The sequence below is a fragment of the Stegastes partitus genome, unplaced genomic scaffold (assembly GCF_000690725.1).
Source record: "Stegastes partitus isolate 25-593 unplaced genomic scaffold, Stegastes_partitus-1.0.2 Scaffold3, whole genome shotgun sequence".
Classification (NCBI taxonomy): Eukaryota; Metazoa; Chordata; class Actinopteri; family Pomacentridae; genus Stegastes; species Stegastes partitus.
In genome coordinates, this window is record NW_007577734.1 from 117068 (window position 1) to 143944 (window position 26877).

General features: G+C 39.2%; 3 protein-coding genes across 3 annotated transcripts in view; 1 reads left to right on the forward strand and 2 right to left on the reverse strand.

Annotated features, from left to right (window-relative positions):
* Window positions 1-134: 134 nt before the first annotated feature.
* On the reverse strand, window positions 135-16732 carry afmid (arylformamidase). The gene is made up of 11 exons (XM_008276394.1): window positions 16473-16732; window positions 9318-9408; window positions 6379-6483; window positions 6247-6295; window positions 6085-6170; window positions 5914-5986; window positions 5660-5757; window positions 4271-4349; window positions 2915-3050; window positions 2611-2715; window positions 135-1418 (listed from the first exon to the last, which is right to left on the reverse strand). The coding sequence occupies exons 1-11, from the start codon at window positions 16500-16502 to the stop codon at window positions 1389-1391; spliced, it is 882 nt and encodes a 293-aa protein (XP_008274616.1). The 5' UTR covers window positions 16503-16732; the 3' UTR covers window positions 135-1388.
* Window positions 16733-18124: 1392 nt separating this feature from the next.
* Window positions 18125-21918, forward strand: tk1 (thymidine kinase 1, soluble). Its single transcript, XM_008276425.1, has 7 exons — window positions 18125-18314; window positions 18493-18524; window positions 18939-19052; window positions 19704-19797; window positions 19983-20072; window positions 20347-20466; window positions 21478-21918. Exons 1-7 carry the CDS (start codon window positions 18249-18251, stop codon window positions 21655-21657), a joined length of 696 nt encoding a protein of 231 aa, XP_008274647.1. The 5' UTR covers window positions 18125-18248; the 3' UTR covers window positions 21658-21918.
* A 773-nt stretch (window positions 21919-22691) lies between these two features.
* The window catches only part of syngr2b (synaptogyrin 2b), a 20254-nt gene continuing 16068 nt past the window's right edge, over window positions 22692-26877 (reverse strand). Inside the window, exon 4 of the mRNA XM_008276436.1 lies at window positions 22692-24383. Coding sequence (XP_008274658.1) covers window positions 24123-24383 — 261 coding nt within the window. The 3' untranslated portion in view covers window positions 22692-24122. The remainder of the gene's footprint in view (window positions 24384-26877) is intronic.

A 26877-nucleotide genomic window follows, 5' to 3' on the forward strand; every position in this document is an offset into this window, starting at 1 on the left:
GATGCTTAAATAAATACAGCAGTAAGATTGGGACTGTCTAATATAGTGATATAAATGGACAATTGACAAAGAAACACCTCACTGATACAACACATGCAATAACGTCCTGTCGGCCATAAAGTCAAATCAACAAGTTTTGGTTGAAATCAAACATTTAATATATGTGTTTCCTGCATGACTACATTAGTTGTAAGTACATGTGTGTATATAACTGGCAGCTGAGTGTACATGGCTGCAGATGCCAACAAAAACCCATATAATAGCACATTCTACTGAACTTGTATCAGTTTCTGGTAACTTGGTTAAATATGTCTTTATTTGAGAATATGCACCATGTAATCAATATAAAGTAAATCAAAGATCCTGAAATTAGATTTTGAGACTGCAGGGCCAGGCTTAAGTTAATTTTCTCCCCCCAGCTACAATAAATTTGCAATTAAATAACAAACCAAAACATGTGTCACATAGTTATTAGGAGGTTTTTGTGGGTCAGGTGTAAAATTGAAGCTAAACAAGAGAGAACGGTCTTGCATCTTACATGGAAGTGACAAAACTTAATACACAGTCATTATCAGTTCCATCCAATCTACACACACGTACATACTGCAAATAATAATGTAAACAGTTATGTCAGATGCTATAATAATGACAATCAATAATGATGTGCATCAGGTAAAATTTAGTTAGAAAATATGTGTCAATTTGAATATTAGTATTAGGCTCAAATTAAAAGTGAAAATATAAACCTTTCATTATCATCTTCTACCAACAACACAATAAAGTTCCCTGGGTGAGATATCAGCATTGTGGAAGTTACAATTAGAAGCTACATTCAGTTTGTAAGATACGTCTCTACTCTCGACATGATCTCTTATTCTCATCCAACCCGTGGACTTAAACTGAGGTGCAGATTGTAACAAGAAAAAACGAAAAAAAAATATACACACAACAGACTGACCCGCCCAGTTGCCAAACACTGAAAATATGCCAAAACTAACAATCGACTCTACAACGTTTAGCACGCAATGGAACTGAGTTTCCCGACAATAACATTGTGCACAGTTAAGCACTCTGTTTACAACTAAATATGAGTACAGCTTGCTACAGTCGCCATCCCTGCAGTGACAAAGGTTTTAGGCACAAAGATGTCAATGTAGCTGGAACTTACAAAGCCTATGTAGGCCTTTTGACAGCAGCAACTACAAAGTTCATTATAAATACTGACACAGTGAACAAAACAACCACCTTGTTGTTGTTCGAGCCACAGAAGTTGTACATCTACTGTAGTACAAATCTGAAACAATGCATATTTTATCAGTATCGTGCACAATGACTGTGTTCAGAGATGTACGTTGACACAGATGTATGTAGAGGATGGTTGGAACACCTCAGCTCTTTCCCATCATCTTTAGGAGAAGCTACAGAGAAAGCAGGACACAAAAACTGGTTTTAGAAGTGCAGAATATGTTATATCATAATGTTAAACGCTAAAAAAAACCCCACTACAGTCCTTAAATGTATGCTGAATTTTGTGAATAACTATTAAAATGGATGGAATATTTCTGGAAAGGTTGACATCCAGGATCTATGGCGACTCTGTTGTCTGTAGTGAGGTGAAGTCCTGACTAATTCCAGTGGGTCTCAAGGGACCTTATCTCAGGAAAAAGAATGCATGGTATGTAGTCAACAGCAAGAGACAGAAAAAAAAAAAGTTTGATCCTATTACGTGTGACATTCGTCGATTTAAAAGATAATTTTGCAAGTCAACAAAGACAGTACAGTACTATTTGTCTTTGTGTGAAACTGCACAGGGAACTAAATCTCTCCTTGGGCTCTTATCATTGGTACATTTTACATTCTTCCAAAATAAGGAAAAAACCATTACAGGAAGTAAAAATCTATCTAAATTTGTTTTATTCCCAAGTAGGTTTTCAAGTTTTAGGAATTTGACTTGGTGTATCACAGTAAAACACTATAATGTAGGCCTTTTTTTAAAGAAGTATAAAAGGCTAAGATAATGCAAGTGTAGTAAGTCAGCAGACACCAAGTGTTACAAGACAAACCAATAGCAGGTGCAGCAAATCTAAGAACTTCTGTAAGTGATAAAAAAGTAATAGGAATGTCCATATTAAGAGCTAAAGTTACTGATCTCAGTATTCAGCAACCCTCTGAGTGGTTTGTGGAAAAGAAAGTTATGATTACATCACTTTTACAACTTCAAAGTGTATTCTTTCTAATTACGTATTATCACAGTCTGACGCTTCAACAGTTCAGGACAAACTGCGATTTTCTTGACTTGCAAGACTATCTTTAAATTGACATAATTTATCAAAAAATGACTACTCATATATATTATTTCCAAGATAAGGTCGCATGGGTCAAACAGTTTCCAAGTTTTTTGCCTTTTTTAGCAATTAGAATAGAATAGAATAGAATAGAACTTTATTGATCCCTTTGGTGCAAACCTCAGGTGTTGATTTAGGGGGATTGCACACAAACATTGTATAATAATATTGTAAAGTTATCAGTCAGAGCAGGAAAGAGTGAAGATATTCTGGAAAATAGCACTGACATTCATAATGATGATAAATTATTTTTGTGCATGTGTACCTTCGTCAGGTGATACTCTCCATCTACCAACTGTTCAATAATACTGAAGTGGTCTGTGTTTGCCACATCCTCCATGGTCACACTCAGTCCTGACACTTCCAACGTCTTAAAAGGCAAAAGAAAGAGATTAGTAGTATCTGTAGTAAGAACAAAAAATTAAGGAAATAGTGCACAATCATTTCAAGAATGTTGAAACTTCATGTGTCTGAGTTGTCATTAGAGCTCATAGACGATTGAGCAGAAAGCCCCTGATGATTTGGGATGGACTAACCCAACAACATTTATCCCATTCCTGAGTACTGACTTTGTAGTATTCTTCAGACTGCTTGCGAAACTCAGGCGAGTCGTTCTCAGCAACGGCCACGACGATCTGGCAGCTGGAGGATGAGAGTTTGAGCTGAGCCACCAGTTTGCTGGGGCTGTTTCTCACTGCCACCTCCCTGAATGGCAGAGACAAGGAGACAGAGCAGTGAGGCACCAACTGGTACGACAGAGGACAATTACAGAGACGCACACAAAGACATCTGCAGCTTCACAGCATCGCAGCACCCAGTCTGAACAACAGGCAGCCACATACTAATGGATTAGTGCAGGGTTCCTTAACCTTATCTGGACCATAACCCAATATTTAGATCTGGAACTTTGAGTATGACACTAAATGTACAAAAAAATACAAAGTATATTTCAAGACTGTAGGCCAACTAGTGCATCCAGTAACTCTAGTGTTCAAGGTTGAGAAACTGCAGATTACAGAGAGTAATTGCTTAATGTGTTTACATGTTGTGAAAGCCTTGACGTTAACTAGTAAGTAATGAGATTATATCCCTACTCTTCCAAGGGCACGCTTTAGTGTTACTCCTGTACCACTGTGGTCCTCATGAAGAACAATTTAAAACAACCAAAAATACCATACTAGCCATCGCTAATACATAAAGAAGCTGTCGCCTACATTACCCACAATGCAACTAAACTGCTGACTGTGCATTTGTTGTATTGTGCATTCATGTATTGTTATAATAATCTGAAAAATTAGTTCCTAGCTGAGAAAATTAACATGAAAGCCCCCTTAAGTAAGAACAACAACTTGGAAATCTGAAGAAAATGTTGGGACACAACTTGCTGAGAAGTTGGTGAAAGTAAAACTTTGGTTGATAATAAGAAACTTTAGATTAATAGTGTAAGTTGTAAGTGTTCGTTGCTGTCCATGAAAAGTGACCTTGATTAGTTTCTAAAGTTGAATTTATTAGCAGTAGCCCAGATAATAAATCAAGCAAAGCAGAATTGTAAGTGCTCTCAGCAATTAAACTGTTGATGGACAATCAAATCCATCAACTTTACAGCATCTATGTTGTTTCTACTTTCCAACATTAAAATCATCTTGCAGGTCAATTCAAGGTCCAATATGATGCCCCTTTTCAGCAAATTAATGAAAGTCTCACATGTCCCCAGAATATATCTTTTATTTTTCATATCAAAATCCTGCAAAGATGGTTCATTTCACCATGACTGTATAACTCCTGATCTTAGTCCTGTTTTAAGGAGATTATTTCAGTGTCTGTCTCTTTAAATGCTGCTGAGCTGCTGCTGTCTGCACACACTTCAGGAAGAAGACTCTCTGTGTCTGTGTAAATGACTTCATGTTCTGTAGTGATGTACTCACTCTGTCATCTTCAAAGGCTCGTTGACGTAGGTGGACAGGATGGGCAGGAGGTCATATATTCCACTAACAAGGAAAGCACCTAAAAGACAATTATAAAACCAGTGAAGGTACAACTGCTACACCTCATGTGTCTCTGCCTTGTATTTCTGAGCATTTCCCTCTTATTTGTTATTAAAATGAAGCAAACCACTCATATATCTGTCCCTTTGGTCAGTCTGTGTCACTTCAGACAGCAGTATTACTCGACCGTCTCAGATTTTGTTCACTTTACTTGTTTGTTATCTGAAATCTAGAACTTAGTTCTACAAAATATTTTCGCTGAATGTTGAGAATTTCATAGGTTTTCAAACCTGGGAATTTCTGCTTTTCACCCAGAAAAAATGGGTTACCTGGGAAGCCATTTGAAGAGTTCAATATTCTCAAAAATATAACTTTCACAGCCATGAAAAATTATTAATATCTCCAGCAGAAGACAGATTTTTAATTACTGGAATTGATGAAAATAGAAAATGAAAAAAGTGCAAATTTTCAAACAAGGGTGGTATATATATATACACATACATACATATATATTCCTACGAAAAGACATTTCCCTAACTTTCAAAACGTATTTGACGTGTGGAAGTACAGTTGTCGTAGCACTTGCCATGATGTGCTTCAATGAACTTGAGATTTATTGCAATTTGCTGAATTATTATCAGTTTCTCTGTTAACTGTTCATTTCAAGCGTATGTATGAGAACATTCAGTAAGGCAAAATATGCCTCATGTGTAAATTTTAACAGTGAGACAACATGTTGGTGACTTGTAACTCTGCCCATATCTTGAAAATATAAAGACCCCTATGCACACCAGTTATACGAGTCCACATCACTATCTTGGCATGTCCAAACAGCAAAAAAATGGAGCTTTAGTTTACCATACTTACCACACATTACATCCAATTGTTGTTAGAAGTCTCAAAGTTAGTGCAATGATGAGAGACTAAGACTGTATTAGACTGTACTAAGACTGTTTTTTTTGTAGAAAATGTGGATGCATCCATGTACATACATTCACAGGAACTTTCTGGGGGCCCAACACCACCCACGTTTGAAAATTTAGCACTTTTTAGCACAAGCCCCACAATTTTAAAATCAGGCTTCTATTGGAGCCATTCAATCATTCAGATCTGCTGGAAATAATAATGCCAGTGTCCTCAAGAAATTTCATGGCTGTGGATGTTATATTCCTAGAGATATTGAATCCGGAAAATGGATTCCCAGGTTTTTTTTAGGATGAAAAACTTCCCATTTCTGAAAACAGAAGAGACAGTGCAGCATGATATTTAATAAAATCTGCCTAAATTGACACAAACTGGCTTTCTACTGTTTCACCTGAGACACCTCACCTTTGATCTGAGGTGTGATGCTGTACTGTGACCAATCAGTGGAGAGAACCATTGCAGCCAGGTGAGCCCCGGCAGAGTGTCCACACAGGTACAGACCACTGAGGGAGAGAACAGACACAGAAGTGCATTTGCATTGAGGATGGTGACTTTTTATGAATGAGAGAAGAATGAGGAGCAGAATTTCATTATAATGTGACGCATTGAGCTGAACCTTCCTCTAACAGGGTGATAAGGACGTGGAGGAGAACTGCTACCTGATGTGAGAATACTGCTGCACCACAGACACAACACTCCTGCGCACTTGTGACACCATCAGGTCCATGTTACCTGAAAACAAGGCCACAGGCTGAAGGCTGACATTTTCAGCTCATCTTCTTAAATGATCGCTCTTTCCCAAAGAACGTCAGAAATTAAAAGACTTCTACCTTTGGGCGCGATGTCGTAACCGACGGCAACCACAACTACACCTTTATCAACAAGTGGAATGACCATGAATCCGGACTCCTCCTTGCTGCACAAAGCACCAAAATTAACACCTAGAATAATATATATAAACATGAAGTATAGAAGAGAGCATGAGACTGCACCTGAGGAACTGCCAGTAACCTCCATGTAGGTAAATAACAAGATGGACATCTGAAAGAGAGCAGATGAGGCCTGTTAATCGTCACGTGTGATGCCAGCTTCAGCATCTGTTGGGCTGCAGCAGAAGTCCGTACCCAAAGAGTTGGTTCTGGGTATGTAGACGTCCAATTTCTCTCCATGTCCTTCCCCGTACGGCACATTGAGTAAAGTCTGAGCCAGGCCTCGGGCTCGCTCCGTCCCTGAACATCACAGAACATCAAAGATGACATCATGGTATTATACACAATGAGATAACACATATCTATCTAGTGTTGATGAACTCCTTGAAATATTTCTTTTGGGAAATGTTAGAGCAACACTGGATTTTATGATCATTTTTTGCAGCAAGAGACCTTGTTGATGTTGGAATTGGTAACATTAATGAGGGCTCAGTTACATTAAGTGTCCCAGAAAACCACAATTGTGAACCACAGCAGCAGTTTAGTTGAATGCAGCTATTATTAAAACACCGGCGCTTTTCCTGCTAAGACAAGTCAAGCAGTCTGCAGCTAAACACGTCTATTAAATTCTATTCTATTCCATTTATATATTAGTAGTGTCAACTCACAACATGTGTCCCTTCACAGATGTGACAAAAATGTATACAGAGAAACCCAACAAATCTTCAATCTGATGCTACACAAGAACCAGTTCCAGTTCTGCAAAAACATATTTTAGCAACAAGTTAAGGAAAGATTTCTTCAAAGAGTTTCTTTAAAGTACCTCAAAGAAAAATCTAAACGTGGTTCTTTTAGGCCCCATAAATGTCACTCCAAAGAACTTTAGCAAAAAAAGCTTAATTAAGGAACCATTTTCTTGATAGTTAAATGTGGACCAGCCTCCTATTTTGATAACAGAGCTCAATAGCTGTCTCAGTATTTTCTGCCAAAAAAGGTCAAATGTAAGAAGTTGCAGTATTTCTCAGTCAATCAAATCAAGTCTATTGTTATTTTGCTGTACATACACAGTAGTACAGGCAAGATGAGAGAGCGTTTCTTCAGATTATTCAACCAGCAAGTTTTGTGGAATGCACATCTGGGATAAGACACTAAACGTTCTCTGTCACTGCCTCTTGAAGGGGCCGCTGCGTCCATGCGCACCGCCATTCGTTGAACATGACGAACCTCTTCAGGTCCTGGTAGGTCTTCAGGGACACAAAGACACACAAGATGGTGTGACGATGGTGAAGCCGCACATGCTGCCCAGAGCTAGCTGTCTGTCTGTCCACCCAGAATAATGTCGTCCCCTCCAGCTGTATGCCCGTCTGGGATGTTGTCATGGTGCCATGTTTCTATTAAAGCAAACACACAGCAGTCTTTCTCCTCTCAGCAAACGCAGGTCGTCCAGCTTGTTGTCAAGGGGGCGTACATTGGAGAGTAGGAGCGACGGTCCTGCTGGTATGGAGGGGTTAGCCTTTAGCATGGATCCCGGCTCTCTTCCTCCTCCTTTCTTTACATTCATACCGCTTGTGCTTCCTTCTCTCTTGGGTAACTGCTGACGTAGTCTCCAATCGGACTCCGTGTTGGTGTAGTATGTCCAAATGACAACCGATCGGCGCAATTCCAGCACAATTTTCACTGTCCTGACGCCCAGCAAAGTCTCCCGGCCGCAAGTTCAGAATGAATGTCTGGGATAGACAAAACACTCAAAACGTTCACTTTTGTTGTCTCCTGAAGTGGCTGCTGTGTCTATGCTCGCCGCCGTCACCATGGCAACTAAGCAAATAAATCAATGTTAAAGTCAAAGTTTCTTATTATTTCTATCACTCTTTCCACGTATTCTCCACTGTGATAAAGACCTCAATTACCCAAATGATCACTTTTATTTCTACTGGCATCTCAATATAACATACATTCACAATCAGCTCCCATTTTTCACTTGTTTTTTTCACATAAAATATTTATGAAACACTAAATGTAGATGTTATTTATCATTATTCCTATCGAAAAGGATGTGAATGACAATAAAAAAACCAATGACCACTGCACCCTGAAGCTTTAGCTTAGTTTTTTGTTTTTGTTTGTTTCTTTCTTCTTCTTTTTTTTTGCTTTACTTTACAGCAGCTGCAATCACCTAAGTTTTTTTTTTTTTTTTTTAATCTTTAAACTGAACTATATAGTCATTGGTTTCAGTTTGGTTAGTTATGATATTGCGCCACCACGTTTTGATGGTTATGATAAGAACAGTAGGCATCTTTATTCAAGTGAATCAGTAATTAATGACCCATGCATGAATCATATGTCATGAATGGCCTAATTTTAGGCATGATGATGAAGACATAGAAAAATAGAAATGCCAGGCAAAAACAGAATACCAAAAAGGTTCACATGTTTTCAGGGGAGCTCATATGGTTCTGTCTGAGGTCCCCCGCCCCCCCCGTGGGGGTTTTCAGTTCCTTCCCACTGTTGCAGACTGCTTGCAGAGTGCTGAAGCTTATAGGGAATCCAAATGTTTTGGATTGTTGGGTGTTTCTGTCTCTGCCTTTGTTAAGCCCTATGAGATGACTTGTTGTTGTAAATATGCGCTGTACAAATAAAAATTGCATTGAATTGAATTGAATACCCTATAGTTTGCACCCTGCTTCCAGTGAAAATGAACTTTATCCACATTACTTTTTCACAGGTCTCACAAGAACAAATAATTTTTTTTGTGACAGCTGCTAACTGCAGCTGTTTTCCATTTGTTTAGAATTACTACAAACCTGCCGCAATGTGTACACCAAATTCAATATTGGCACCAAAATATGCACAAATATATAGTTTAGTGTAGAATATGTGCAGCAGCTGGTAATCTGCTAGATTACAAGATTAGAATCAAGAACTGCCAATAATATGTGCATAATCCGTGCAGTTTTTTTTTTTTTTTTTACCTCAGAAACGCGCATTTAAAGGGTAATTGACAGCAGCTGCTTCTACAAATAATCGACAGTGACAGATTTTCTCTGGTACTCAGCATTTGGCTCGACACCTGCCTTGCCGGCCTCCTGTTCGCGTTCTGTGCGTTTAGAGCAGATTAGCTTTAAAAACACACCGACCTTCCTTCAGCGCCTTCACATGGGCCTTGATCACGTCGTCCGCTGACATCCTGTGGGACCACCTGCTGGGGGAATACTGCCGATCGAGCTCCTGCAACACACGGACACACTGAGAGCCGAGCGGCCATCAAACCCAGACCGAGAACCCAGCACCATGAGCCGCAGAGCAGCGGAGAGAAGCCGGAGCACAGCGCCCTCCGCTGCCGCTGCCGCTGGAACTCACCACTGAGTTACTGTCTCATTCATTTGGTACTTTGATTGTTAACAAAATAGCAACAATGAAATAATGTTTAAAACAGAGGAATTATAAGACAAAAACACTAGGTCACATGACACGAAAAATATATTTTTAAATCACTTTACACACACACACACACACACACACATATATATATATATATATATGTAATTGGCAAAGCACTGATATCCAATACATAGACATGTGCCCTCTGTAGGTAATCTGTTTTGAAATAATAAATCAAAAACACTGGTAATAAACTGACTGACTTCCTATACTGATGTTATACATCAAAAATAAAGAAGTGTGCCCCCTGTGAGCTACTATATATGTATATGGCATGCCATTTGGGAAATTATATTTATAATGAAAGTTTGAATATATGTAATGAAATTCTGAATATATATATAATGAAAGTCTGAAAATATATAATGAAAGTTTGAATATATGTAATGAAATTCTGAATAATGAAAGTCTGAAAATATATAATGAAAGTCAGAATATATATAATGAATCTCTGAACATATATAATGAAAGACTGAACATTATGTAGCAGGATAGTACTGGGCTTGTAAGCCAATCGTGGCATATTAGCCGGACTATAAGAGGTGGGTTATGGGTGGGGCGTCGTCCGGTATGGCTGCGTAGCAGAGAGATCCGCAGGGCTGAGCATGATACACCCCTCTAAAAGTATTAAATGTTGTGATACAATACCCAAATAGAAGCCTAGCACTAACGGGAACAACACAGAAACATGCCTGATAGGAAACCAACCGCACGGGGAGAGAAGAAAGATGGAAAAGAGGCAGCTTCATCGGATGAACAGACTGATGTAGCCACTGAGCTAGCCAGCATCAAGACCATGCTGCAAGGTATCGCGACTGACATAGGTGGAGTGAAAGAAAGTTTGGTTTGTCTGCAGACCACGGTTCAGCATCTTGGAGGAAGAATCAATGAGGCTGAAACTCGCATCTCCAACTTAGAAGACGGATGTTTCGCGAGGGAGAAAACGATGAACCAAGTCGGGAAAACACCACCTGCATGCAGTAATACAGAGTATGGGAAATACTGATATTATAATTGGAGGTGACTTTAATCAAGTAAGGCACAATACATTAGATAGATCAGGCAACGCAAGTAAATCTAGGAATGTTCAGAAATCTCAGATAGCAATCGATGCTATTTCAGAGGAACTTGGTCTTGTTGATATATGGAGGCTCATGCATCCTCAGGAGAGGGAATATGCTTTTTTTTCTAACCCCCATGCATCATATTCTAGGATCGATTACTTTTTGATATCTAAGCAACTTGTACCAATAGCAGAACAGACTTCTATTGGTAATATTGTTATTACTGACCACGGTCCTGTAGATATGACTTTGAGATTTAAGAGTGAGAGTATGAGGCGTTCTACCCGCTGGAGATTAAATACATCTCAGCAACAAATTGAAAATTCATGTCAGTTCATAGGACAACAAATATTAGATTACTGGGAAATTAATGAGGCCACAGTGGATGATCCAGGCGTGGTATGGGATGCTTTTAAGGCATACTTAAGGGGCAGGTAAATACAACATTCATCATTTCTTAAAAAACAGGGATACGATCAACTTTCTAAATTGGAAACAGAAATAAAAGACCTGGAGAGGGAATATGCCGATAGAGGAGACCAGAATTTACTGTCAAATTTAAGTAAAACAAAATTTGAATTAAACACTATTATGCAGAAAAAAGCATAATTTTCATTGTTTAAGTGTAGGCAAAAATATTATGAACAGGGTGAAAGGGCAGGGAAATTATTGGCTCAAAGGGAGAGACAACAACAGGCTCAAACTTTGATCTCGGCAATACAGAATGAAAAAGGGGAAATTTTAACAGAAATAAATAATGCTTTCCAATTATTTTATCAAAAATTATACACGTCACAGGATTCTTGGGATAAGAGTGAATTTCAACATTTTTTAAAAAAAATCTAGGACCACTTTACCAACACTAACTGAGTCGGCTAGAACAGCGGTCTTCAACCTTTTTTGCACCACGGACCGGTTTTAAGCAAGACATTTTTCTACGGACCGGTCATTACGCACATAACAAATAATAATTGTTTTTTTTTCTATTGAAAAGTTTCATAAATGAATAACATTAATTTTTGTTGCTTAACATGTTTACTTTTTCTCCTGTCTCAGTATTAAGTCTCTCCCACTTTCCAAAGCAGCTCTCCTGAGACGTTTGTTTTTGACTGACGGCTTCGTTTAGCAGCCGGGCATAAAAACTGACAGTCAAGTGCGGGAAACGAACACAAACGGAAGTGACGGGAAGACGAGCTAGTCATTTTTCAAAATAAAACACCCTGCAGACTTCGCTGGAAATAAAAATAAACCAATAAAACGTTTTTATTCTATCTGTGTGGCCCGGTACCAAATGACCCACGGCCCGGTACCGGTCCGCGGGCCGGTGGTTGGGGACCGCTGGGCTAGAAAGAAGCTGGGGATATGCATCACTTTGGAAGAGGTTCAACAAGCGATTAGGTGTCTTAGTGCTGGGAAGTCTCCTGGGGGAGACGGATTCCCCACAGACTTCTATAAGTCATTTTCTGACCTGTTAGCCCCAAGACTTCTTACTGTCTTTCAGGATGCGTTTCAGAGGGGAAGCCTGCCAGAGAGTATGCAGAATGCAATAATAACACTGATACATAAGAAGGGAAAAGACCCACAACATTGTGGGAGCTATAGACCAGTATCCTTAATTAATGTGGATGCCAAGATTTTGGCTAAGATATTGGCATTAAGACTAGAAGTGTGCCTCCCCACTATGATCCACCCTGATCAGGTTGGATTTGTTAAGGGGAGGTCCTCAGCAGATAACATGCGCAGACTGCTACATTTGGTATGGCAAACAAGGAACAACATAGTGGTGGCTTTCTCTCTGGACGCAGAGAAAGTCTTTGATCGGGTGGCATGGGAGTATCTATTTGCAGTTCTTGAGAGGTTTGATGTGGGTGACATAAATGATAAAATTGTTGTATAGAAGTCCAAAGGCAGCTGTCCTCACGAATGGGAATATTTCTAACCCTTTTAGACTATCCTGTGGGACCCGACAGGGTTGCCCCCTTTCTCCCTAGATCTTTGCCTTGGCTCTGGAACCCTTGGCCTCGGCAATTAGGAACCATGTTGATATTAAAGGCATTGTTTCAGGGCAAAAAGAACATAAACTTTTATTATATGCGGATGATATTCTAATGCTGTCAAGTAACCCAGAAATTGCAGTGCCTCATATTTTGTCCATGATTAGTTCTTTTTCTCGTATATCAGGTTACAAGATCAACTGGTCAAAATCTGAAGTGATGCCTTTGTCTAAAATATGCCCTCCCAGTATTCGTAATAATTGGCAATTTAAATGGCTCCCATCTGGACTGGTCTATTTAGGGATCATGATTACTCCAGGATTAGAAGATGTAATGAATTTAAATTTACTGCCTGTTATTCAAAAAGCTGAACTTACAAAATTGGTCAAAATTAAGTTTATCATTAATCGGAAAGATAAATTTATTGAAGATGATTACAATACCACAGATCAAGTATATAACAAGCATGCTACCGCTGGACTTCCCACTCCCTCTTCTGTCTAGATTTAATAGGGCCATAAGTGGCTTATTGTGAATGGGGAAGAAGCCTACTTTTAATAGAAAGAAACTATATGCATCAGTCGAGGATGGTGGTCTAGGATGCCTAAGAATAGATTGGTACCACCATGCCTTTGGCCTCAGTCAGCTATATAAGTCAAATATATCGGAATCCTGTGCTCCTGCCTGGGTGGCGATAGAGAAAGAGTTAATAGAACCCTTCTCCGTGCAAGCTTTCCTCACCCGGACAGGAGGTGATGTACCGTACAGAAACCCTGTGTTGGCATTTTCTAGAGAAAGTTGGAAATGGGCCCACCAGGTGTGCCATTTGAACTATTACCACACTATGGGATCATCAATATGGTATAATAAGTCATTGAAAATGAACAAAAAATTGGTCATGTGGGAAAACTGGGTGACAGTAGGGGAAATGTTACTGGAAGATTTATTTAACGGGAAACATTTAATCTCCTTTGAACAGTGTACATCTAAATATGATATTTCCAGCAAAGATTTTTGGAAGTTCCTTCAGTTAAGGAGCTGTATTACAACAGCAGATAGGTCAAATTTGCAATCTTGGCAATCTAGCTGGAAGATTAGAGGAGGGACATCCAGATTTTATGACATGTTTAGAAGACATCAACCCCCAAACTACGAAGGTGTTAAGCTAGCATGGGAAAAAGACCTCGAGGCACCCATTGACTGGGAGATATGGGAGGAAACAATAAGGTCCTTGAACACTATAGCCAGAGATATGCAGACACGGCTTATTTCATTCAGAATATTGAATAGGAATTACTGGACTCCAGCAAAAATGTCTTGGATGGGACTGAGGGAGAATGATAAATGTTGGAGATATGAGAAGGAAAGGGGCACACTGGTACATATGTTCTATGAATGTGAGATGGTGCACAACCTCTGGGTAGCTGTTATTCAATGTATTAATAAAGTACTGAAGGCAGAGCTCAGGGATGGGCCAGCTTTATGTATTCTGGGTATTTTGCTGAAGAAGTCCAGCCTATCCACACAAAGGCACACATAGATGAAACTAGCTCTCGCAACAGGAAACAGGATAGTTTTGAGACACTGGAAGTCAAAAGAAAAAATCAGTTTAAAGGAATGGAGAGATGAACTAACAAAGATAGCTTCTTTTGAACAACTTATTTATAAGATTAATAATAATTTAGATGTCTTTTTGAAGGTATGGGCTCCTTATTTGGAAATGATTGGAAAATGCTGATCATATTGGCTAATACTTGTACACTCCCCCATGCACTCTATATCTATGGAGCCTCAAGGAATAGACATGTCATGTGACATTGTTTTGTGGTGAATGTAATTGCCAAGGATGTGCACCTTATTATCTCTCACGATGATTATTATTATTTTTTTGTTATTATTATTAATTATTATTATGTAGTTGTCTTTTGGGTTGCTTTTACTTTTTCCTTTGCTTGTTACTGTGGGGTTTGTTTGTTTGTTTTTTTTGCTTTTTTTCTTTCAAATGTTGACTTGGTTTTATTTGCAATGTGTATATTTACACAATGGTTGTGCATTTACATTTGTGATGATAAGTCAATAAAAAAAAGTAATAAAAAAAAAAATTACATTTTACTTTTTTTTTTTTACATTTTATTCAGGCTAGGATGCTACATCCATGTTTAAATGCACGGTGTGATTGTAGGATACTACGGCAGAGCTGGCCCTAGGCATAGGCAGTATAGGCAAATGCTAAGGGCGCCGATATCCAGGGGTGGCGCCACAAGCTTACCTGGCTAACCGACGTGTATTCAGGCAAATATTTATCAACAAGCGCCGATGCAGTTTCTCTACCTTTAGCAGCAAAGACGTTACGTTAGTGTCTTAGCTGCTAGCGTTAGCAGCAAAGATGGTAGCATCTTACCTCTAACGTTAGCAGTGAAGACGTCAGCGAACAGTTTTCGCTAACGTTAGAGGTAAGACGGTAGAGAAACTGCATCGGCGCTTGTGGTTAAATATTTGCCTGAATACATGTCAGTTAGCCAATCAGTTAGCCAGTCAGTTAATATTGGTTGGCAGTCAACCAACCTTTGAACTGTTTGAGTTCTATAGAGCTTCATCATTAAACTAAGTCACTGACAATGAGTGACAAACAGGTCATTCACATTTTTATTCAACAACTTATACCTTTTACAGCAAAACTAAACATCTTTCTTTTCATCAAAAATTATTTAAAATAAAGGGCTGCAGGGTGGCGCAGTTGGTAGCACTGTTGCCTCGCAGCAAGAAGGTTGCCGGTTCGCGTCCCGGTGGGGGCACCGGAATCTTTCTGCGTGGAGTTTGCATGTTCTCCCCGTGCAGCGTGGGTTCTCTCCGGGTTCTCCGGCTTCCTCCCACACAGTCCAAAAACATGTTGAGGTTAATTGGTGATTCTAAATTGTCCGTAGGTGTAAATGTGAGTGTGCTTGGTTGTCTGTCTCTAAGTGTAGCCCTGTGATAGACTGACGACCTGTCCAGGGTGTCCCCTGCCTTCGCCCTAAGTCGGCTGGGATAGGCTCCAGCCCCCCGCGACCCTAGTGAGGATTAAGCGGTGTATAGATAATGGATGGATGGATGGACATGCCATTTAGGAAATTATATATATTTATAACAGTCTGAATATATGGAATCAAAGTTTGAATATATGTAGAATTAAAGTCTGAATATATATATATATATAATGAAACTCAGAACGTTTTTTAAACAATTTGTTCATATGACACAAAAGCAAATATAAGAACATAATATTTATAACAGACATATGTATATTAATACTACGGTGTGCCCTCTATGGGCCATTTTAGATTAAGATTAAGGTATTGAGAAAAAACAACTACACAATTAAACACTGGATCACATGACACTGAAGCTATTGGAAGAAGTTATAATATTTCTGAAAATGTAAGATTAAGACTAAACCATTTTAGAGTAGATTTTGAAACATTGTGTCCACATGACAAGGAAGAAATATGAATCCCATCAAAATCATAAAGGAGAAGGATGCCATTAGTCATGCACTGATATAAACTTTCCTGTTTAATTTTTATGTACTTAAAGAGACTGACAAATTTATAGCTTTATATTAACTGTTATACAAATTAGCTTACAACAGCCCACGTGACACTTTGGACAGTAGTTTGCAGACGGTCCCTGACTTCCTGCTGGACTCAGAATGAGACACTGGTGCGGTTAGTTGCTATAATCCTGCGCCTTTTCTACTCCCACTGATCCGATACTGCGGAAAGAACGAGAAACCAGTAAAATGTCGAACTCTTACGTCTTTCTCCATTTCAGTCCAGTGCGTCATTTTGTCTTCTGAAGTGATTCAACTCGCTGCCTGGCGGATGAATGAAGCAACATGTGCTCAGATGAAGCTCTGCTGATCTGGACTTTACTCTGATGACCCTCAGAGGCGTCAACACATCGACCCGCTGCCTCTGTGTGCGGAGCAAACTCAAAATCCACAAAAGCGCATCTGTTTCTTTACCTCCATGACTCCGCTTTCCTTGAACTCTGCAACAGGTGGTGAAACTGCAGCCGAGCTAAAAACAAACGCGGAAGAGGAACATCCAGCAGCTATTTGCGCTTTATTTACATCCCCAGCTGACCAACCATGTGACTAATGTTGCAATAATACAGCTGCTCTATAGGAAGACTTTGTGATGTAAAACACAGGCTTTGCACTTGTTTGTAAATTATTGAAGTGCAGTGATCAAGTGAAAGTGTCTCCAACAATATAGCTGACAGATGTTCTGTATAACTGTGCATGTCTTTGTGGTTAAAACGACCACGAACAGGCTACATATTGATTCAAAATTATTATAAATGAACAAAAGGAGATGCAAAAGAGATGCAAATGAACCAAAATAGGACAAAACAACCTGAAAAAGACAAAGATTTACCTCGGAGACACAAAATGGCTAGAAAGGGATATAAAATGACACAAAATAACCATAAATAAATGTAAATGACCGCAAAGACCTGCAAAAATGACCAATAAAAAACACAAATTAACGATTTCAAGATGCAAAGTGGCCACAAAGAGACAAATACATGCAAAAAGATCTAAATTAGATACAAAATACACAAAAAGGAAACAATGTAATCCAACTGTGACACAAAAAAAACACAAATCAACCATGACAAGATGCAAAAAGATAGTATGGCTATAATGAATGCAAGTGTATCAAAATGAGACATAAAATGATGAAAATGGGACAAAAAAAGAACACAAAGAAGTGCAAAATGAGTAACAAATGACCACAAAAAGAAGCAAAAGTTGAAATTTACAAAATGTACAGTGTGAGACACAAAGCAACCATAAAACAGGTCTATGTGTCTTTAATCTGGCTGTCTTGCTGCACTGTGGGATAAGTGGGTCACCTTTTATTTTGTCTGTATCCAGGATCCCATTGTTTCATGATCTTTCCATGGACACAGCCTCAGTTGAAATGTTTATTCTGATATCAATCCTCTCCTGAAGTTCAGGTAGGAAGCAAAACTCACCTTAGGGCTGTTATCTTCTCGGTGAATGTAATTTAGACATATTTCTACACCACAAACAGATTGAAACACAAATAACAAGATGCAACAACATGCTTTTGTGTCCTTTTATCTGCTTTTATCTGACCACTGCACAAAGTCATTCTCACTGCACTTGCACATTCACACACGTATGTATTTCTGTGCTTATTGTAAACTTTTCAAAACCCGCTCCATTTAGTGACAATAAAAACCCTCCCATCCTGACAAACAGGCTCATTCCCTCCAACGCGTATGAAGTTCTGTGCTCTGATTGGTCAGTTCTGGCGCCGGCGCTCTCCGCGTTCGTTGATGGTGGCGTCTGATTGGTTCCCGGCGTCACGTGACTCTGCGTGCATTGGCGTATTTCCGGATAAATCCGCTGACAACCGCCGGCGCGGTACATTCAACTGTAGATTTGACTCTAAAACATCCCGGATCTTAAATTAACACCAGTCTACACTTCTTTAGTGTTGCTATTATTATTTCATTAATTTGTTTTTATTATTTATTGTAGTGTATTTAAATTAAAATGGACTGCGTTGACTTTCCGAGAGTTCTTCCAAATTCACCGAGAAAAGCACGGGGACAGATTCAGGTTCGTATCTGACTGATTTAACATCATTTACCCGAAATTACAGTTAATTTGGACCCACAGGACGTAATATTTGCTAACAACAACTCTATATCTGGAGGCAGGTTGTATTTTTAGTAACTGTCTTTCATCTTAACGTCGTCCTGAGTCTGAATAACAGCCTCTTTGTTGCTCTTCGCAGGTCATCTTCGGACCGATGTTTTCAGGCAAAAGGTGAGTTTTCCATTCAAAAAACATGCAAACTGCACGTTTGTAGAAGTTTAAGCAGCCACTGTTAAGGTTAAGTTTTTATATTTATGTTTGAACAGTACTAAAGTCATGTTTTCCGCCCAAACGTCACCATCCCGCCAAATTCTGCTTTGTTTATCCAGCTCCCATCTGTCATACGTTGCAAAACCTACAGCCAACATGTATTAACATTAAAACTGTATATTAACATCTGTAATTTTGGGATCATTTTGCACGGATTTTGGAATATTTGGAGTTCATTTCTAACTTTTAGTACACATTTATAGTATCCATAAGAACATGCTTGTTAAATTTGTGTGAGAGTGTCATGAGTTGAACTGAGCTTTATAGTACAAAATAAACACATTGACTTGAATGAAACTGATATTTACTTTGCAGCACTGAACTGATGAGAAGAGTGCGCCGTTTCCAGGTAGCCCAGTACAAGTGCCTGGTGATCAAATATGCCAAAGACACACGTTATTCCGACCAAGGCATGGCCACACATGACAAGTAAGCGCCCTGTTTATTTTTTATGTTTTGTGTAGTTATGCTGCTCATATTTACAGAAATATCATTGTGCATATGGGAAACGTTTAATAGAGGCAGGGGGAGGCATTGACACTGTAATCCTGCTTAGTAGTTAAGCTTTATTTGGTCCACAGCTGTATGCAAATTTTTATTATTTACAAATGCAGCCCAAGTTTAAGGGTCATGTTTCTAAGACAGGGCCTCTAATACAGTCAAATTCCTTGTATGTGTACACACACTAGGCAAATAAAGCTAATTGTGATTCTGTGATGATGAACAGAAACAAGCACCGCAGGTAACTCCTTGTCTAATGAGTGAATTTTTAACATTAAGAAATCAGTAAAACTGGCTGCTTTTGTAAATGTGCAATCAGGGAGAAATGCAGCCTGTTTGTTCAGTAGCAAACTAGAATTTAAATCTGGGCCATGATGTTTGAGCAAAAGCTGACCTCTAGTGGTGACAATCCTCAGTAGGTATTCTTTGCAAGTATTATGGTTGACTTGGAATATAGCAGGAAATATTATAAATACAAGTTCTGAATGCCTTTGATTTGTAAAAGAGCAGATCAAGCACAATTACAATATAATGCTATATTTTTGTGTTAAAATTAAGTTTTCCCCTTTATCCTTTTAGAAACACAATGGAAGCTGTACCAGCCAATTGTCTGGGAGATGTGAGGTCTTTGGCACTGCAAGCCTGTGTCATTGGAATCGATGAGGGACAGTTTGTAAGGTTCTATAAATACTGTATTTTTCCCCCTTTTTTTTTTAGTATCAACTATTTCACATTCATACACACCAGGATGTCCTGCTCTTTGAACAAGTCAATGGTGCTAATTAGAGGATTCATGTGTGCAATCAGGTGTTTAACAGACAATTACAGAAAGTCATCACTGTGTCTTTGGTGTTGTAGTTTCCAGATACGGTGGCGTTCAGTGAGGAGATGGCCAATTTAGGGAAGACAGTCATCGTAGCTGCCTTGGATGGAACCTTCCAGAGAAAGGTGAGCATCTCTGTTTCTCTGTTAGTGTGATACTGGTAAACAGATGAACTGTGTGTGACTCTGTGAGCACCACTGTGAGAACAGATGTAATAAAATGTCCAAGACAAAGCGAACATTTGTAAGGAAGAGCTGAACAATTTGCAGGAGCAGCACCGGCAAAGATGGTTCAGTGTTCTCATTCTATACTGTGTCTGTTCTGTCACTGTAATACAATTATCCTTTCATCCATTCTGTGGTCCTGACTGGTTTTCTGCTGTCCTGTGCATTCTTGTAGCCATTTGGGAACATCCTGAACCTTGTGCCTCTCGCGGAGAGCGTAGTGAAGCTCCATGCTGTCTGCATGCAGTGTTACAAAGAAGCTGCCTACACCAAGAGGATAGGAGCAGAGAAGGAGGTAAGGAGGCCACGAACCCAAGTAAAGTCTTGAAAAAACAAGTCAAACAGTGCTAAATCCTCTAAGCCCCAAAACGTATCAGCATGCTTGATAGATAAAATTTGCACCATTTATCAGAGCCAGAAACTGTAAACACTGACAGAATCAAAGGATTTTCAAATTTAAGACAATTCATGAATGTGTCCTGCCATTTAGTTTCATTAAATTAACCAAATCTAAGCTTGAAATCGTGATATTTCATCCAAATCACTTTGCCAAAAATAAACTGTTTGCGCTTACCAGATTCTGTAAAAAATTTTTTAAAAAAATCTGTGCTCCTTGTCAATACCATGATGATGCCATTAGTGACTCAGCTGTAACGAACAGCCATGTAACACAAATTCAGGGACATTCCAGCTAAACTGCAGGATATGTTTAAGAGCGCAGATAGGAGATGAGCATGGAATAGAATTTGAAATTACTGATAGCACCTGCTGACACTTCACATTTTTAAAAAACAAATAATCAAAGAAATTCAGCTTTTAACTTTTTTTTTTTTTTAGGATGTATGGCATTATAATAGTGTCATATTTTTCTAGCCATGTTTGTGATGTTTCCATAGACTTGCAGAAATTTACAATGCAGTAAATAATATGACGGGAGCAAATGGCACACAGAAACTGCTTTGGTTTCAAAACATTTTTCAAAAGGTGGTGTTGAGACAGGGACAGGACAAATAGCTACTAGGATTTATTGTCTAAATGAAATATAAAAACATGAATCCAAGAAGGGTTGAATGAAGTAGACTGACGTGTTATAACAAGCTGTTACAGGAGTATTTTACCAAAATCTGCCATAGCCTGAGTCTTAAAAGCTTAAACTAAAATTCCAGTGGGATGAACATGTGCTTGGTTTCTCATCTTTTTCCAGCTGTTGGGCTGTTGTGCCCATATTGAAGAATGTTTTGTGTGATAAAAGAAGGGGCATTTCTCTTGTCAAAATTTTAACCATCAACTGTCATTTGTGCTTTAGGTGGAGGTGATCGGCGGAGCTGACAAGTATCAGGCGGTCTGCAGAAAGTGTTATGGAGGTCTGACGGTGGACAAAGAGAACAGTTTTCTCTCCAGGAATGAAACGCCACAAAATGTCCTCACAGGAAAACTCGTGGACGCCGGAGTTCCCAGGAAGCTTTTCTCCTCCCTCCACCTCTGAAGACAGAAATAAGACTTGCTGCAGGAGCTGAGGTTCATTAATAACCCTGGATATAAAGGACGGCTTCAATTCACTGTAGTGTTCATATCTGGAACTTATGTTTGGGGTTTTGTTTTGTTTTTACATCTTTTACCTGTAATATTGCCTCATTAAATATAAATTATTTATGCCATCAGTTGTAAGGAAGTCAGTGTAAAGAAAAACAACTCACTTTTCACTCTGTGTATTGCAGGTCATAAATGGTATAAAGTGAAATCTACAGTTTCAAAATACTGGATCTATTTCTAGCAAACAGACACGATTGAGAAATTCTCCTTTCAAAAGGTAAATGTTTTTAACTCTGTGCACAAACTGTGTAATGTGTAACCCAATGCCCCTGCATCTAACTGCAGACCAAAATAACCAGTTTAAATCCTGGCAGGTTGGAATGTGAAAATACATCGTCTGTACTTGATATAGAACCTGTATTACTGCTGTGCATGAAAGGACTGAACATATAATTTCTGTTCTAGTTAATTGTAGTTGTGCTTCTGCCTTCAAAACATGGATTTACAACAAAAGGTGAAACCATACGGGAAAACAAAGCGAAGCAAAATGGGACCAGTTTTTTTTTTTTATAAAACATTTAATGTCACAAATCATTCTTGTCTCACATCTAAAACAAGAACCTTGATTTAAAAATGTACATTAATCTAACATTATTTATCTCTAAGCAAACTTTTAAAAGCAGGCAAATTTTTACTTTATATATGAAGTGAATCAGATTTTAACCTTTTGTCACCAAGTCAGACTGGCACAGCTTCAGAGGAAAATCTGAGTCATTTAGGCTGGCAGTCATCAAAGGGCTTCATTGATTGTAAATACTAATTTAAGAAGTGATTTCCCAGAACATGGAAATTAACATAAATCATTCAAGCACAGCAGCAAGGCCAGCTGTGATACACAGCTGATTAACTTTAATAAATTCCTATTTCCTTCTCAAAACCTTTTTGTTTAATTTCTCTTCTTGAGGCATGAATGACAAATCAACACCAGTGTTTTTAATGTATTTGGCTTCATTAATTTAGGCACATTTTTAAGAACAAACATTATCAACGACTCTGCTTGCTAACACAACACTATGTCCGACAAATATAACCACAAACTCAGCTTACACCCCTGCAGCAACCTTGGAACAATGAGCCAAAACTAATGTCAGGCCAACTTTTCACTGTCATCTGACCGACTGTAGCCAGAACTGGGTTCAGATGAGGTGTTAAACTGACAAACATGTTACTGTCGGGCACAAAGCAACAATGTAAACCAGCCATCTTTCTGAGGACAGCTGTTGGATTCTCACAATTACAGACCAAGGCGTTAACGTGCGATCTGTACCGACACGTGTGCTGTATTCTGCCTTCGACAGTTTAGACTGAGAAGCCTGAGATAAACATCAGTGTTGAGAAAGCTTAACGTCCTCAGAGGAAGTGAGAGGCTGCTTTGCTCAGCTCACTGAAGAAGCAGCATTGTTGCCGGCAGTTAATAAGTTACTTGTGCGTGCGAGGACACGCTCAGCGGACAAGCCTGTTTAATAACTGCAGCTATCTGCGAGTTTAAAGGGTAAAGGTGACGGTGAATGTACAATGAACACCTCTTCAGTTAGGCACATGTAACCTGCTTTTTTACAAGCACAACATTACATTGACATGGTGAGACTTAAGAAAATGCATTTTTTTTATGGCTGTAGATAATTAAGATGACAGACACAAGTAGCTCAAAGATTTTTTCACACAAAATCCTTCCAAAGGGGATTTTCTGGTTGTACAGTGAACAAATTCTACGCTTCGCAAACTATGACTCGTTCAGAGGGACATTTGGCTTTACATTTTCCCACTACAGTCATTTCCCATTTGCTAAATTAATTTAACACATCCTAAACAGTTAATGCGTCCTCAGGATTAACAAACTGAAAAGGAAGAATCCACTCAACCAAATAAGAAAAGATCAGACACTGTTGAAATGGCACTTTTGCATAGTGAAATATATGTACAAATGTATATCCTTAGGTTCCACCAGAGCCAAGAGAAACGCGTTGTGTGTTCTCTGATTGGTGTTGTCGTATTCTTCACAAAGTCACATTGTGCAATACATTCTACCCCTCCCCCTGCAGGATCAGCCCTATTGAGGTAAAAGTTGCGTCTTTGCACGCACGTCTAAAGTCAGATTGCTCAACCACCAGCTCTAATCTCAACAGTCAACCTGATGTTTCAAGATCTGATCTCAGACCCGTTGACGTAAACAGTGGTGTCCCTCATCTCTAACCTGAAGCCGCACTGCTCTGGTTTCTCAAATGCTGGAAAAGTGTGTTAAATCAAATGTAAAACCACATCAATATGATATAGCTGCATGTCAGGGCAGTGCAGCTGCAGTCAGAGTACGGAAAGATGACCCGGAACACCACCCCATCCACGTGGCCTCCCTTTGTCTCAGTACTTTGGCGGCTGGTAGCCAGAGTCAACCTGCGGCTGGATGTTCGGTGTGAAGGCGGGCTGCTGGCTCAGGTCGGGAATGACGCTGGGATAGGCTGTGTAGGTGGTGGGGGTGTAGGTGGTGGGGTTGTAGGACATGGGGGCGTAGGTCGGAGGGTAGGGGCTGTGGTGATCCGGTGGCGGCTCCGTGTAGGTTGGGACGTGGGCGTCATTTACACCATGGCGGAAACGACCAAAGGCAAAGTAGGTGAGGATTCCCTGCAAGATCAGATAAAAATGTCATTAAGGCTTCATTTTTTAACCTTAAAAATGGTTATTTTATGACAGCTATCACTGGTACCACAACTTTCTTATGTGCTAATGAACTAAAACACTCCTGCCAAATGTGTTGCTAAGTGCTGCTAAAACAACTCTGACCCACTGACGCCTGGACTCTCCAAAACCTCTCTAGGGTCTCTGTGATATCTGGCACCAGAATGTCAGCAGCAGAGCCTTGAAGTCCTGGAAGCTGCGAATTGGACCACCTGCAGATCAAACATTTTCTAGCATTGCAAAGCCAGACAAATGTGTACAGCAACAGAAAATGGTTCTACTGCACCTGATTGTTATTCTGCCATTGAGACAGAAAAAAAAAACACTGGTTCATTCGTGTTTTTTTTAAACCAATCACTGCCAGTTTGAGCAGTGCTAAGTTGAGGATACAGTGATGGTATCCTTGCAAAAGTGATGGTGCAAAATAGAGGTAAAACTTGTTATTTTTAGTGTGTATGGTGCTGCTCGGAGGTTGTTTTTGTTGTTTCCCGTAGTAAAGGTAATTTTCAAAACAATACCACAAAGACAAGAGAAGAAAGCGGAGGAAAATGCTGCAAGAAATGTGCATTTTATACTTAAAGTCTACATCTAGTGAATCACATGAGACTAAAAGCGTCAAACACCATCAGCAGGTATTTACCACTGGTCAGCAGTAAAAAAAACAAAAAACAAATACCCCATAAATTGTGCTGTCTTAGAGATTCCTTGACTCAGTCATCTGGCAACAATGATTTGACCCTTGCTAAAGTCATTCAGGTCTTTACACCTGCCCGTTTCTCCTGCATCTACCATGCTGGCTAAGAGAACCAACTTACGGTCTGATATATCACAGACCTTGACACGCACTAAGAAAATAAATAATCAAACAAATTCACCTTTACTTTCTCTTTTTAAGATTTATGGCATTAAAACTGTGCCATACTGCACAGAAGACATTTTTGAGTTCGATCTACTGCTCGTCGTGGTTGTGCTGTTTCCACAGAGGTGCAGGACTTTATATTGCAGGAAAAAAACAGGAACAAAAAAATACAACAAGAAACTGCTCAGAGGGTTAATGGAGTAGTTGGACATTTTGGGTAATGTATGTCTTCATGTTCTTGCTCAAAGTTCGATGAGAAGACTGAAAACAACTTGCGTATCTTTACAGTAAATATGAAGCTACAGCTGGTAGCTGGTAACCTAACTCAAACAGCCTGCCTCTGACCAAAGCAAACAAAAACAGCCCGTCTGCACCTCTACAGCTAGCTAATTAGCCAATTATATTTTGTTTGCAATTTCAGACAAAGGTAAAGCATAAAACCATAAGTTGTGGTTTAGTAGAAGTTGTAGCATCCAGACCTGCACATAATTCCCCTATGAAGTCTTAACGTTTTTTAATGTAACTTCTGGCAAGAAAACAAGCATATTTCCTGAAATGTTGGGTACTTCCTTAAATGTAGGGGAACTATTTGATTCAACAGAGATATCAATGTAATATTTTCATGAATAAAGAGCACTAATAATCAGTCATATGTACATGTTAGGTTTGGTCTATTAGGTCTCGTACTCCAAAGCTCCTTTCAGATATGCTCTGCTTTCCACTAATCTGAGAGCATCTGAATGTCTTGGCTTATTATTTGAATGAACATCCTGCTCACTTTTCCATGAAATTTGCAATGGTAATCTTCCTAGGTCAGACCTTGTAGGAATCATATCACTTTTAACATGAGGCTGAACTGCATGCCATCTTAAAAAGACGGAAACGCACAAGACGCATACTTTGAGTTGTGGGGAGCGATTTTGGGAAGACTCTTTCCATATTTCAGCACCAGCATTAGTCAAAAACACAGTTCACCTGCCTAAATTTAAAATAATAATAATAAAATCACTCCGCAGTTTCAATCTATTACAAACTGAAATTTCCATAAATGTAAAAGTTTACTCTGATACAGACCCAGTCAACAACAATAATCCAGGTTTGACAAAATGTTAACAGGAGTTTTTTCCTCTGAGTGTACTAAATACCTGCAGCATGAGACGGCAGAAAGATTTATCTGAGCATCTTGTACATTGCAACTTCACTGATGATTTATAAATTATGCCCACAGAGTTTATAAACTGCAGTCGACTCATGTTTTTACATACCAGATTTACATCTAATACTGTATATTGTTTACTAGTGCATTATTAGGGTCCTTGCCCACTTCGTTTCTTTCTTCTTCTTCTTATTTGCTTGACGCACGCAAAACCCTTAATTTGACCCCCTAAACACGCTCAAAAACTCACCAAAATTGGCACACACGTCCGAATTGGTGAAAAATTTGATAAAATTAAAAAAAATAAATAAATACAAAAATGCTCTCTAGCGCCACCTAGTTACAGAAAAACCCACTAAAACGGCCCTAGCAGCCAGTAGGAATGTCGTACAGAGATCAAACCAACACCAAAACGTTCGTCTCAA

Bases quoted from the DNA above. Each gene is read 5' to 3' on its own strand.
- afmid (XM_008276394.1), bottom strand. From the start codon at position 16,502: ATGACGCACTGGACTGAAATGGAGAAAGAC. The intron at 6,484-9,317 runs GTCGGTGTGTTT...TGTGATGTTCAG, and splicing joins TGTGAAGGCGCTGAAGGAAG to GGACGGAGCGAGCCCGAGGC. The intron at 6,171-6,246 runs GTGCAGTCTCAT...TGCTTTGTGCAG, and splicing joins GGTTACTGGCAGTTCCTCAG to CAAGGAGGAGTCCGGATTCA.
- tk1 (XM_008276425.1), top strand. From the start codon at position 18,249: ATGGACTGCGTTGACTTTCCGAGAGTTCTTCCAAATTCACCGAGAAAA. The intron at 18,315-18,492 runs GTTCGTATCTGA...TGCTCTTCGCAG, and splicing joins AAGCACGGGGACAGATTCAG to GTCATCTTCGGACCGATGTT. The intron at 18,525-18,938 runs GTGAGTTTTCCA...TTTACTTTGCAG, and splicing joins CCGATGTTTTCAGGCAAAAG to CACTGAACTGATGAGAAGAG.